Source organism: Rhineura floridana, chromosome 10, assembly GCF_030035675.1.
Source record: "Rhineura floridana isolate rRhiFlo1 chromosome 10, rRhiFlo1.hap2, whole genome shotgun sequence".
In the NCBI taxonomy this organism is placed as follows: Eukaryota; Metazoa; Chordata; class Lepidosauria; order Squamata; family Rhineuridae; genus Rhineura; species Rhineura floridana.
Genome location: NC_084489.1, coordinates 88,398,539 through 88,410,905, shown reverse-complemented (window position 1 = coordinate 88,410,905; position 12,367 = coordinate 88,398,539). Strand labels below are relative to the sequence as shown.

The following is a 12,367-nucleotide window of genomic DNA, read 5'->3' as shown; positions in this document are numbered from 1 at the left end:
TGCTCTGGGGGATTGTGGGAAATTAAACTGGCAGCTCCCTGACTTCGCTGCAGACCACTACTGGGATCAGCGGACCAACTGAGGGGGAGCCCTAGGGCTGGGGTCACTGGCAGGCCTTGCAGGAGCTCTGGGTCCCCACCACCAGTGATGTGGGTTTTCTGAAAAAGATTAAAACTGGGAAATTTCCCTCAAATTTTGGGGGGAGAATTTCTGTTTGCGCTGGAAAATTTTCAGATGTCCTAAAGAGTGATCTAATTCAGCATTTCCAAATCGTGTGACGTATTAGTTCCCCTCTCTGGTTAGGCCCCAACTTGAGTACTGCATCAGATGCAGCCAAATGAACGGGTTCAGAAGAAGGCAGTGAGGATGATCAGGGGACTGGAAACAAAGCCCTACGAGGAGAGACTGAAAGAACATTAGCTTTGAGAAGTGAAGACTAAGAGGAGATATGATCATATTTGAAAGGTTGCCACACAGAGGAGGGCCAGGATCTCTTCACGATCTTCCAAGATTGCAGGACACGAAATAATTGGCTCAAGTTACAGGAAACCAGATTTCGGCTGAACATTAGGAAAAACTTCCTGACTGTTAGAGCAGTACGACAATGGGACCCAAGACCAAGAGAGCTGGTGGGCTCTCTAATGCTGGAGGCATCCAAGAGGCAGCTGGACAGCTCCCTGTTGGGGATGCTTTAACTAGGATTCCTGCATTGAGTGGGGGTTGGACTCGATGGCCTTATGGGCCCCTTCCATCTCTACCATTCTATGACTTGTGTTTGTTTTACTTGTTTTTAGTAAGCAGGGCTGTGGAGTCGGAGTCGGGAGCAATTTTGGGTGGAGTCGCAGTCGGAGTCGGGAGCAGTTTTGGGTGGAGTCGCAGTCGGAGTCGGGAGCAATTTTGGGTGGAGTCGGAGTCGGTAGAAATGTACCGACTCCGACTTCCAAATAAATTTTGATTGACAAGAAGCAATTTTGGGTGGAGTCGGAGTCAGACAGTAGAAAAATAGAGGAGTCAGAGTTGGAGTTGAAGGTTTGGTGTACCGACTCCACAGCCCTGTTAGTAAGAAAAGCTAAAAAAAAGTTTTTGTTCCAATACACCATATCTATGACTACTTAACCAAAAATATTTGAGGTGGGGCATTAAAGCAAACTAAATGTGGTTGAAATATTATGTTATGTAGGTTTTTATTGGAATACTCATAATAAATTTAAGACAATAGGTAATGATGATTATTATATTTATTACCTGCCCTGCACCAGCAGGTCACAGGGTGGGTTGCCGCAGTCTAAAATTCGGTATTAAAAGCAATTAAAACAAATTACATTCACAAGAATGCTTCCCTTACTCTGTTTAAATGTAAGGGGGAAAAATTAAGGATGTTTAAGAAAACGGTTGAAATGCTAATAACTTTTAGCAACTCAAAGAACTGTGCATACATGCTGACTCATATACTTTCACCTGAAAAACATGAATTACAACTTTGAAACAGTTGTAACAACTTGCCTAATATTGTCCTTGCAGAGGGCATCCATCCATTGTTATTAGTGAACTTATGAAATGGAACTTTTCCCATAGAGCACTGAAGTTTTTTTCCATTTTTAGAAAGCCTTCTGCTGTGACTTTTCTGCCCCACATCACTGCACTGTGCTGATGCATGCTACCTTCAAGTGATGCTTCAGCAAACAGGCTTCCTCGTAGAACATTCTAGTTATTGTTAGTATTACATTTATAGTCCAACTTTCTTTCAAGCAGCTTAAGGTGGTGTACATAATTCTTTTCTTCCCATTTCACCCTCGCAACAACCCTGTGAGGTAGAATAGGCTGGGAGACTGTGACTGGCCCAAGGTCACCCAATGAGTTTCATGGCTGAGTGGGGATTTATTTATTTATTTAAAATATTTCTATCCCGCCCTTCTACCCTATAATAGGGCACTCAGGGTGGCTTACAAAAATAAAATCAAACATGTACATGATAAAATTGTAAACGTACATAATAAAATTGTAAACAGTAAAATCACAAAAACATTAAAATACATAAAATACAGTTAAAATACATAAAATACAACACACACACACACATATATATATATAGGGATTGGTACTAAAGGGACCAAAGATCTGAACCCTGATCGCCCAGGTCCAAGTCCAGCACTCTAACCGCTACACCACACTGCCTTACCCTGAGTCAGACTGTTGGTCCATACAGCTCAGTATTACCTACACTGACTGGCAGAGGCTCTCCAAGGATTCGGAGTCACTCTCAGCCTTACTTGGAGATGCCGTTGGGGATTGAACCTGGGGTCTTCCGCATGCAGAGCAGATGCTGTACTCCTGAGCTATGGTCTTTTCCCAGCGTGATCATTGGCACCTATTTCTAGCTAGTCAGACCTTGGGAAGTTCAGATAAGGCCAGAGAACAAGAAGATATGGGTGACGCTGTTTCTGGACGTGTCTGGGTGTTAACGCCCAGAAAGATCCTCACCCTCCTAGCCAAACAGGATTCTCCACTGGCTGGGGCTGACAGAATTGACTCCCACCCCGCAATGTTTTTTAAAATTTTTATCCTGTGCCAGGGGCCAAGCGGGTCACCATACTGAGCGTTTCCAGGCTTACAACCAAATCAGTTAAATGTGGCTGAACATGTGATGGAAAACTGGTCCCTTAAGGGAACTGGCTGTGATGGGGAACCTCCTGCAGTTGAAACAAATGTGTGGGCTCTCCAGTGGGAAATCGGGGAGCTGGCAGGGGAAAATGTCTAAGGGAGGGGTGGGGAACCTTCTCTCTCTTTCCCACCCCCCAATACAGACCACATGTTGGTAATGGGCAGCCCCACCCTCCTTTCTCTATCTTCCTCCCCTGAAGAGAGAGGTTGCTGTTGCCAGAAGTCTGAAGAACTGACTGCTTGCAAGAAGGCTTTGAAATTAGGGCAAGAGCCGCACGCAGCCCCCGCCCCGCCGTTCTGAAAGCTGCGTGTGTAAAGTCCAGCAGATATTATGATGCGGGGAGAGAGACTCTGCTTGTCATCAGGGGAGGGCTACTTCCACCTGCCTTGCCCCAACCTCCAGCCCGGGAAGTCGTCACACACAGCTTCTTTCAGAAGACTTTTTGGCCCCTTGGATTGAGCCATAAGGGTCAGGGGGATAGAAGTTTATATCAGCTTGGGGGTTAGTTTTTAAATATTTTTACTTTAGCTTTATTGTTGAGCTTTATGCTCATTTATAAAAAGGTAAAGGTGTCCCCGCACTTGTAGTGCGAGTCGTTTCCGACTCTTAGGGTGACGTCTTGCGACGTTTACTAGGCAGAGCGTATATATGGGGTGGGATTGCCAGTTCCTTCCCCGGCCTTTCTTTACCCCCCCCCCCAGCGTATGCTGGGTACTGATTTTACCGACCACAGATGGATGGAAGGCTGAGTGGACCTCGACCCCTTTTACCGGAGATTCGACTTGGAATCGAACTCTGGCTGTGAGCAGAGCTTCGGCTGCGTTACCGCCACTTACCACTCTGCGCCACAGAGGATCCATGCTCATATATACTTTGATGTATATATGTGTTTTTTTAATGTTGCAGTGAAGAAATGTTCATAATGCTATGGGTTATAGAAGATGGTGGTCAGCGGGGGAGGAGCACAATGGGAAGTTAGAGAATATTTTAGATATATTTTATAATTTTTCTTTTCTTTGGTGTTTGATTTATTCTGTTTTCATCTTATGTATATTGTTAGAGATTTATTGTTCAGTTATGTTTATTTAAAATGTGAATTATTGTTTTTCTTTTTTGTTAGCAATTGTATCAAATGTGATTGTATATTTTTTGTGTTGTAAGCCGCCCAGAGAGCTTCAGCTATGGAATACAAGTGTAGTAGTAGTCGTAATAATAAATTAATAAACAATAATACAGTAGGGCCCCACTTTATGGCGTTCTGCTTTAAGGTGTTCCGCTGATGCGGCGGCTTTCGTTTTTAATTTAAAAGCTTTTTTCTCTTTTGCGACGTTTTGCGCTGTTTTCGCCTCATTTTCACGCGACGCGGCCCATTAAAGTCAATGGGGTTCCGCTTTACGGCGTTTTCCGCTTTACGGTGGGGGGCTGGAACGGATCCCGCCGTATAAGCGGGGCCCCACTGTACCTTTTATTATGTATTGTTGTGTTACAGCATTTGGACTGTTTGTGTGAACCACTTTGAGCACCTATGTATTTGTGGAAAATGCATATATATATATATATATATATATATATATATAAATTGAATAATAATATTAGCAGGAGTACCTTTTGGGAAGGCAACTGTATTCTTGAGTTGTGTGATGCTGAGAGGCTAACTGCTTTATCTAATTAAGCTGGGACTTTCACTGAGCCGAGAGAGGGAGGGGTGTGTGCATGTGTGTGCATTATGCTGAGAACGTAAGGAGTGGCTGCTGGATCAGGCCAGAGGCCCATCTAGTCTAGCACTCTGTTCCCTCAGGGGCCAACCAGATGCCTCAATGGGAAGCCTGCAAGGAAGACCCGCAAGTGCAAGAGGACTCTCCCCACTTGCGTTTCCCCACAGCTGGCATTCAGAGGCACACTGCTTCCCGCAGTGGAGGTAGAACATTACCATCATGGCTAGCAGCCACCGATAGCCTTGTCCTCCATGAATTTGACTAGTCAAGTTGGTTGGCTGTCATTACCTCTTTTTGGAACAAATGTGTGAAGAAATCCTTTCTTTTGACTGTTCTGAATCTTCCAACACTGAACTTCATTGGATGTCCACGAATTCTAGCATTTTGAGCGTCTGCGCCAGTTTCCTGTAACTTTCTTGTCAGCGCTCAAGGTACTGCTTTTAACCTTCAGGTGTGGACTGCGCATGTCAGTTAATCGTTCTGGCACCTTCATAAGCAGACCTGTTGGAGAAAAGCCCGTCAACTGGGCCGGCTCTGTTGGCTTCCTTCCAAGTAAATCTAGCACTCCCACCAGACTGGACAATGTCTGAGAATAGTGTGGCAGGCTCTCTCAATCTGCATGTGGGGAAGCAAATTGGAATCCTGGGAGAAATCAGAAGGAGAGGGTCCCTTCTCTAGGATACTCCATTCCCTGCCTCCCCACAGTCTTGTCAACATTCTCTGGCTACTGAATGTACTTTCTCCTCATTGAGCTATTTTGGGGGTTTTCTATTTCAGGATTTTTCGGGGGGGGGGTGCTTCTGTCAATTCCGGGGCCTTGTTTAGCCTCCTCATGCCTCCCTCTTGTGTGTGGGTGATGTTGTTGGACTCCATAGTTATTGGAAATTGTAGAATCAGTCCTTATTTTGGAAAGGCTAAATGACTTGCCGTAAGTTTTCAGAAATACCGTCCCCTAGGTCAAAATACTGGAGTGCTTGAGCCCTTGCCATCTGTTTCCCAGTAGATCCCTTGCAATCTCTCTGGCTGGCTAATCTTGGTCATACTTAGCATTTTGCGTGATCCGGGCATTGTCTCTGAAGGAAAGGGTGTCATCATCTAATGCTGGATCTACAACTAGTGACAATCCTCTGGACGTGCATTGTCTCTCCAACTTAGCTGAGCCTATGGTACATCTTAATGCTCTTATGTTCACTCTTAGGTACCTCCTTGAACAAGATTTTCCTGGCATGAGGATCGGGCCAGAGCCCACGACAGACTCCTTCATTGCTGTGATGCAGGGCGATGTGGAGGGCATCATTCCTGGGAATGCCCTGGTGGTGGATCCCAAAAAGCCCTTCAGGAAACTCAATGCCTTTGGCAATGCCTTCTTGAACAGGTCAGTGGGTGGATCTCCTTCCCATCGAGAGCTGCTTTATCATGCAGCAGTCCTAGGTGCAGCAGAGAGCTCAATTCCTTGGGTTAGGATTAGGGGCAATCTGGGTTTTATGTTTGTGTTAGAAAAATCATGCACTGCATTAATTTTTATGTCTGCAAATTTTAATTCTGTTTCCAAACATTAATGAAATTTTCAGCATCTCTTTTTAGCCATGTGGCACTCAAAGTGGCTTCCAAATACAGGGTTGCATCCATTCCTGCATGAATGGAGTTCCTCTCCCCCTCCCCTCACACACCCCAAATCTGCTCTGGAGGATCCCCCCAACCCTATGGAACAAATTTTGAGGGTAGTCCAGGGTGGAGGGGCTCTGCAGGGGAGAGGAGGGGGGCGTTGTGCAAGTCGAAGTCTGTGGTGCAAGCAGAATAGCCAAGATGGGATACAACCCAAATTACAATGCAAAAGCCAGTGCACAAAAAGCTCAGCAGCTCCTGACTGGGGTTCTGTTGGGCATCCCTGCTTATTGTCAGAGTGGTCTTTGAGTCCTGTCTGCGCTATCACCTACACAATGCATTTTGCGTTGTGCGCCTTCCGGGCTTATTCTCCTTAGGCAAAGACTGCAGCCTTGTAGTACTCCAGGGCTAGTCTAAACCAGCCTTCCCCAGTCTGGCTATGCTGGCTGGGGCTGATAGGAGTTGCAGTCCTAAACATCTGGAGGGCACCATGCTGGGGAAGGCTGGTTTAAACAGTTCTGTGAATGCTGTTTCCGGACCGGGCCCAAAGAGAGCAATGCCTTTGTGCAGTCTTAGTTCCTGACAATAATGTTGGGGAAAACAGAAGAGAGTAGAAAAAGAGGAAGGCCAAACAAGAGATGGATTGATTCCATCAAGGAAGCCACAGACCTGAACTTGCAAGATCTGAACAGGGTGGTTCATGACAGATGCTCTTGGAGGTCGCTGATTCATAGGGTCGCCATAAGTCAAAATCGACTTGGAGGCACATAACAACAACAAGAACAAATTAAACCAGAACTATCACTAGAAGCTAAAACAATGAAACTGGGGTTATCATGCTTTGGACACATCATGAGAAGACATTCACTAGAAAAGACAATAATGCTGGGGAAAACAGAAGGGAGTAGAAAAAGAGGAAGGCCAAAGATGATTCCATAAAGGAAGCCACAGACCTGAACTTGCAAGATCGGAACAGGGTGGTCCATGGCAGATGCTATTGGAGGTCGCTGATTCATAGGGTCGTCATAAGTCATGGTCAACTTGAAGGCACATAACAAGAAGTTCCTGGCCAAATCTGCCTTCTGACTTCTCTGGCATTTAATTAGCCCGGTGCTCTGTCAGCTGATAAGGGGCTGAGATGACTGCAGGTCAGGACTCCTGCAGAGGGGAATGCTAAAAAGAAAGAAAAACTAACCCTTGCAGAGAAACCCTAAATTGAACACATGAATACTTTTCTCTCCACAGCCGACTTTGACTTTAACTATTGGAGGGAGAGCTTGGAGAGTGAGTGGGGTTAGAAACCTGCCAGTGTGAGACCTAGATTTAATTTGTGTTTGAACAGCTGAATAATCAAGGATGCTCTTTCCAAAACATAAGGGCAGAAAGCAACATGCTGGTGTTAAAGAGACAGATGTTCTGCTCTCTGCCTTTTTATACGCAGGGCCTGCCTTGGCAGTACTTGTGTGCAAACCATTTAACACGGGGCAGGGAAACCTTTTGGCCCAATGGGCTGGATCTACATCTCCCCCTCCGCTCCCGCTGGCCGAGTTTAGCCGGTGACAGGGCTGCCCACCTGTCAATCAGCTGGCATCATAATGTCAGAGTTGATACATGCAGTGGGATGAGATAACTAGCAAAGCACAGAGCAGGATTGAACTCTCAGCTCCACAGCTGATGAGCAGCGAATTCAATCCTGCTCTCTGTAGGTGTCTGAACAGGATTTAAAACCCTGCTAATTAGCTTATGGGGATAAAGGGGAACTGACATACACAGCTAAACTGAGTAGGATTTAATCCCCTGCTCCTCATTTTATGAACGGGGTTAAATCCTGCTGGTCAGGCACATCAGCAGAGAACTGAATCCCATCCTTCAGTTGACATTACCAGCTCATCAGAATGACATCTGCTGATTAACAGGTGGGCATGGTTTTAGAAAAATGGCCTCATGGGCCAAATTGGACCCCCTGGCATGCCGGGATAGGCCAGAGGGGCCCCACCCCTGATTGAACAAGTAGTTGTTGCTAGTTTGGGGGTTCAAAATGAATTTTGGCTGGTGACTAAGGTCTGATCTTCAGTGCGGTGAACATGCTTGGGTTTGGACTGTACCATTTCGGACTGCAGGCTGGGCTCGCATGACTGAATGCTCCTTAATTAGGAAACTTACATCATCCTATAAATAGTAATGAGCATCATTTATTTATTGTTATTCCGTCGTGAGCCCGCCTAGGCAGTCTGAAATGACACAGCACAAACACAGTCAGCCGCAACACTGATGGGGGGATGGTTTAAAGTGTGTTGAATTCAGAGCTTGGAAAAGTTACTTTTTTGAACTACAACTCCCATCAGCCCCAGCCAGCATGGCCAATGGTCAGGGATGATGCATATTGTAGTCCAGCAACATCTGGAGAGCCACAGGTTCCCTATCCCTCCCTTCAACTTTGACAGTGTGCCAACCATAGTTTGTTTATTTGTTAAATGTATGGCCTGCCCTTCCTGCCAAAGGACCCCAAAGCAGCAATTGTCAAGTACTAAATATGCTTTCAGGCAGGCTGTCAGATATCACCGGATGTCCATTACTGACTTCAGGATGTGACTATGCAGAATACTCCTAGAATCGTAGAGTTGGAAGGGGCCTATAAGGTCATTGAGTCCAACCCTCTGCTCAGTGCAGGAATCCAAATTAGAGCATCCCCGACAGGGGGCTGTCCAGCTGCCTCTTGAAGGTCTCCAGTGTTGGAGAGCCCACCACCTCCTTAGGTCACTGGTTCCATTGTTGTACCGCTTTGACAGTTACAACATACACTGGAGGGTTTCAGAGGGAATTGATGGGGCCAGACTTAGTTTCACGCCCTTTCTAAATACTGTCCCTCTCCTTCCCTCCCATTATTTTATTGTGACATTTTTTTCCTTGTGTCGTTTTCTGTCTTAGATTTGTATGTGCTCAGCTGCCAAATGCCGTGCTGGAGAGCATCAGTGTGATCGACACTCCAGGGATCCTTTCTGGGGAAAAACAAAGAATTAGCCGAGGTAAAGGAGAAAGAGCCAGCTTCTAACGATGGAACGGGGCCCCACTTCCTCTTGGAATAATGGCTTAAGTCTTGTGTTGAACCTTAGAAGCACGCAGGTCAAGTAGGTGCAGTGATAGCTGGTGGCTCCATGCCAGTGGGGCAGTGCAATCCGCTCCAGGTTTTAGTCCGAACTTTTCAGCACCTTGGACAGCTCCTTGAAAGTTTGGACTAAGACCTGGAGTGGATTCCACTGGCGTGGAGCTATGAGCCGTGATTGAGTAGGTGTTGCTGAGCATATTATTTTAATGGTTTTCGGTGATCACAGTATTGGGTTGGGAATGTCCTTACAATTTTGGATTGTCCTTTAAATTTGATCCCAGAGGGGGAAATCAGAATGGAATGCCTGATTTTATTAGCCTCTGTAGTAAAAATGTGTTTATATAAAGGACTTATAAACTGGCCACCATTCGAAAATATTGTGGCAGCGTGTAAAACAAAGAAATACTCAGTTAACTACCTACTCAGTTATCTGCTAAGAATACATGAACTCCATCTGTAAAACCAATGCCTGGATGAATAAAAATGGCTTAAGGAGGCACTTGGAAAAGCAAACTGTGGCACCATCCTAATTTGAAGCAAGCCCTGTACCTTGTCCTGTTCCAGGGGAGTGGAATGCAGCAGAGGTACTTGCTGGTTGGTTTGCATCACATCGGCCAAGGCAGAGACTGTCAGGACCTTGAACAGCGCTGGCCCATGCATTATCCCACAAAGGGAGCTGTTGTTTCAGCAAGGTACAGAAGGCTGGTCCTGCTTAGCCTGCTCCAGCCCGAGGAGCTCTTGAGCCCTTCCTTAAAGGGCCACTGCCTTATTCATTTGCCAGTATTTATAGACTGCTTTACACCATAGATTGATACAAAGTGGTTTGCATGCAATTCAGTAAAACAATCTATCAATCAAAAGTAATACAGTGTTCAAAACAAACAAAAACCACAAGTAAAAACGTAAGTGCCATAAACAGGCATAGCATAACTAACTTAAAATGCTTGCTGAAATAGAATCGTCTTTGTTAAGTGCCTGAAGTTCAACAGGGAGGGGGCCTGACTGATCTCGGCTGGACCGGAGAATCAGGCTGCCCTACTGAGTGCATGGCTCCCAGAGGATACAGGCCGTGCATCTGAGCCATGGGGCACCAATAACAGACTCCCCTGGAGAGCTCAGGAATATCGGGAATTGGGCAGTCCTTAAGGTATCCTGGACCCAAGTTGTTAAAGGCCTTGTAAGTTAATACAAGGACCTTGAATTTGCCCTGGTATTATTTTTCAGCCACTGGATCCTACACATAGGGGTGAAGGAGTTTGTGTTGGGGGCAGGCCGTCTTCGTCCAGCAGGGCAGTGCCCTCTGGCCTGGAAAGTTCCAGAGCAGGGCAATGACTCCGCTCTGCCTGAACCTTGTGCTGAGCTTGAGGGGGTCATGGCCAGAGAACATGACAGAACCACTTCTGCTAGCTTTACCTGACCCATGAGATTGGACCCTGTTGATACTAGATTTTTGTTTTATCTCTGTTTTTATGATAATAGTTTGTTCGTAGTTTTCTGTGCCGCTTAGAGATCTTAAATATTAAGCTGTTTAGAAATGCTTGTAAGCTTTTAAAACAATCTCTCTCTCTCTCTCTCTCTCTCACACACACACACACACACACAAACACACACACACATACACACATACACGTGCGCACACGCGCTTGCACAGGTGATTGATGTAATTCTGTGTAATTATTGTAGCTAAATTTCATTCAAATTGCCACATGGAGTAACAACTGGCTCAAGGGATGTTCTATTTATTTTTCTCAATTCATTTTTTAAATGAAAAATATTTTCTATAAATAGCTGTAGCCAATGTTTGCTCAGCTAAAACTAGGTTTCTCGCTGGGGTCTATCCGTATTGCCTTGACCCTTCTCACTCTCCATGTCTGGTGCCCCTCCTTCTAAATTTTATTTTTCCTCAGTTCATTTGCGAGCAGGCCCTTGTGTGAAATGAGGCTTGAGCCACTTTGCAGAGTTCTTTTGACCTCCTTAGTCATTCTCATAGCGGGAAAAGAGAAATTATCTTGCAGCAAAACTCATCAAGGCTGTTCTCGAGAAGGTCACCTGTCCCTTTCTCAATCTCTGATCTGCTTGCAGCCTCTTCCCTGAAGCGTAACAGAGTCCTTGCGTGGGACACTGGGACAGTTTGGAAGGATCATTAGCCACACCAGCCAGCTGTGTATTTGCTGGGGTCTTGATAAGTAGCAAACTGTCTGAGGCACACTTATGACATATCCTTTATATGTGAAGTAGGGATTGGATTACCTCTTGCCCAGTGACCTACATAGGAGGCTGCCTATACTGAATCAGATCCATTGTTCCATCTAGCTCAGTACTGCCCCCATGATTTTTTCCAATGGAAGTTAAGCATGTTTAATTTCTGTATCTTGCAGTCTTTGGTTGCTCTTAAGAATCCTGGGATGTTGAGATGCTTTCCTTAATGGGATATAAACATATAAAGTGTTTTTTTTTAAATGTTTTTAACGTTGTTTTGTTTTAATGTATTTTAAGGTCTTTTTATGATGTTTTAGAGTGTTTTAGTGTTTCTCTTTGCCGCCCTGGGCTCCTGCTGGGAGGAAGGGTGGGGTATAAATAAAATAATAAATAAATAAATGAAAAGAGCTCTGCTGAATCGGAGCAAATGCTCATCTAGTCCTGCATCCTGTTTTTACAGTGGCCAGTTAGATGTCTGTGGGAAGCCTGCAAGCATGACATGAGTGTAACAGCGCTCTTGCCACTTGTGCTGAGAACTAGAAACTTGACTGCATGTTAAAATGAAGGCATAGGCTTGTGGGGGCTGATTCTTCAGTCACAAGGTTTTCTGCATAACAAAGCATATTGATGTAGGCTGTAGAGTCCATTAGCAGAACTGAGGGATGATAGTCAAGCATCCTTGCCTGGTGTACAGTGAACACTAGCGGTGGTGCCATTCCTAGACAGTCTTCTCTCTGCACAGCACAGTTTCCATTTCTGTGCCACACTCGAAGACAAAGCAATATTTCTGATAACAGCAACTCACTTATTTTTTTATTTTTTATTAATTATTTGATTTATATCCCGCCTTCCCGCCCAGCAGGAGCCCAGGGCAGTAAACAAAAGCACTAAAAATACTTTAAAACATCATAAAAACAGACCTTAAAATACATTAAAACAAAACAACTTTAAAAACATGTTTTTAAAAAAGCTTTAAAGACATCTTTTAAAAAAGGTTTAAAAAACATTGTTTTGTTTTTGTTTTTTTTAAAAAAAGGTTAAAAAAAACATATTAAAAAGCCACGCCGACACAGACGCAGA

General features: G+C 45.0%; 1 protein-coding gene across 1 annotated transcript in view; it reads left to right on the top strand.

Annotated features, from left to right (window-relative positions):
- LOC133365167 (EH domain-containing protein 3) overlaps positions 1–12,367 on the top strand; it is a 39,326-nt gene that overhangs the window by 6,496 nt on the left and 20,463 nt on the right. The window contains exons 2-3 of the mRNA XM_061586655.1: positions 5,576–5,752; positions 8,911–9,008. Of these exons, the coding sequence (XP_061442639.1) occupies positions 5,576–5,752; positions 8,911–9,008 (275 nt within the window). The remainder of the gene's footprint in view (positions 1–5,575; positions 5,753–8,910; positions 9,009–12,367) is intronic.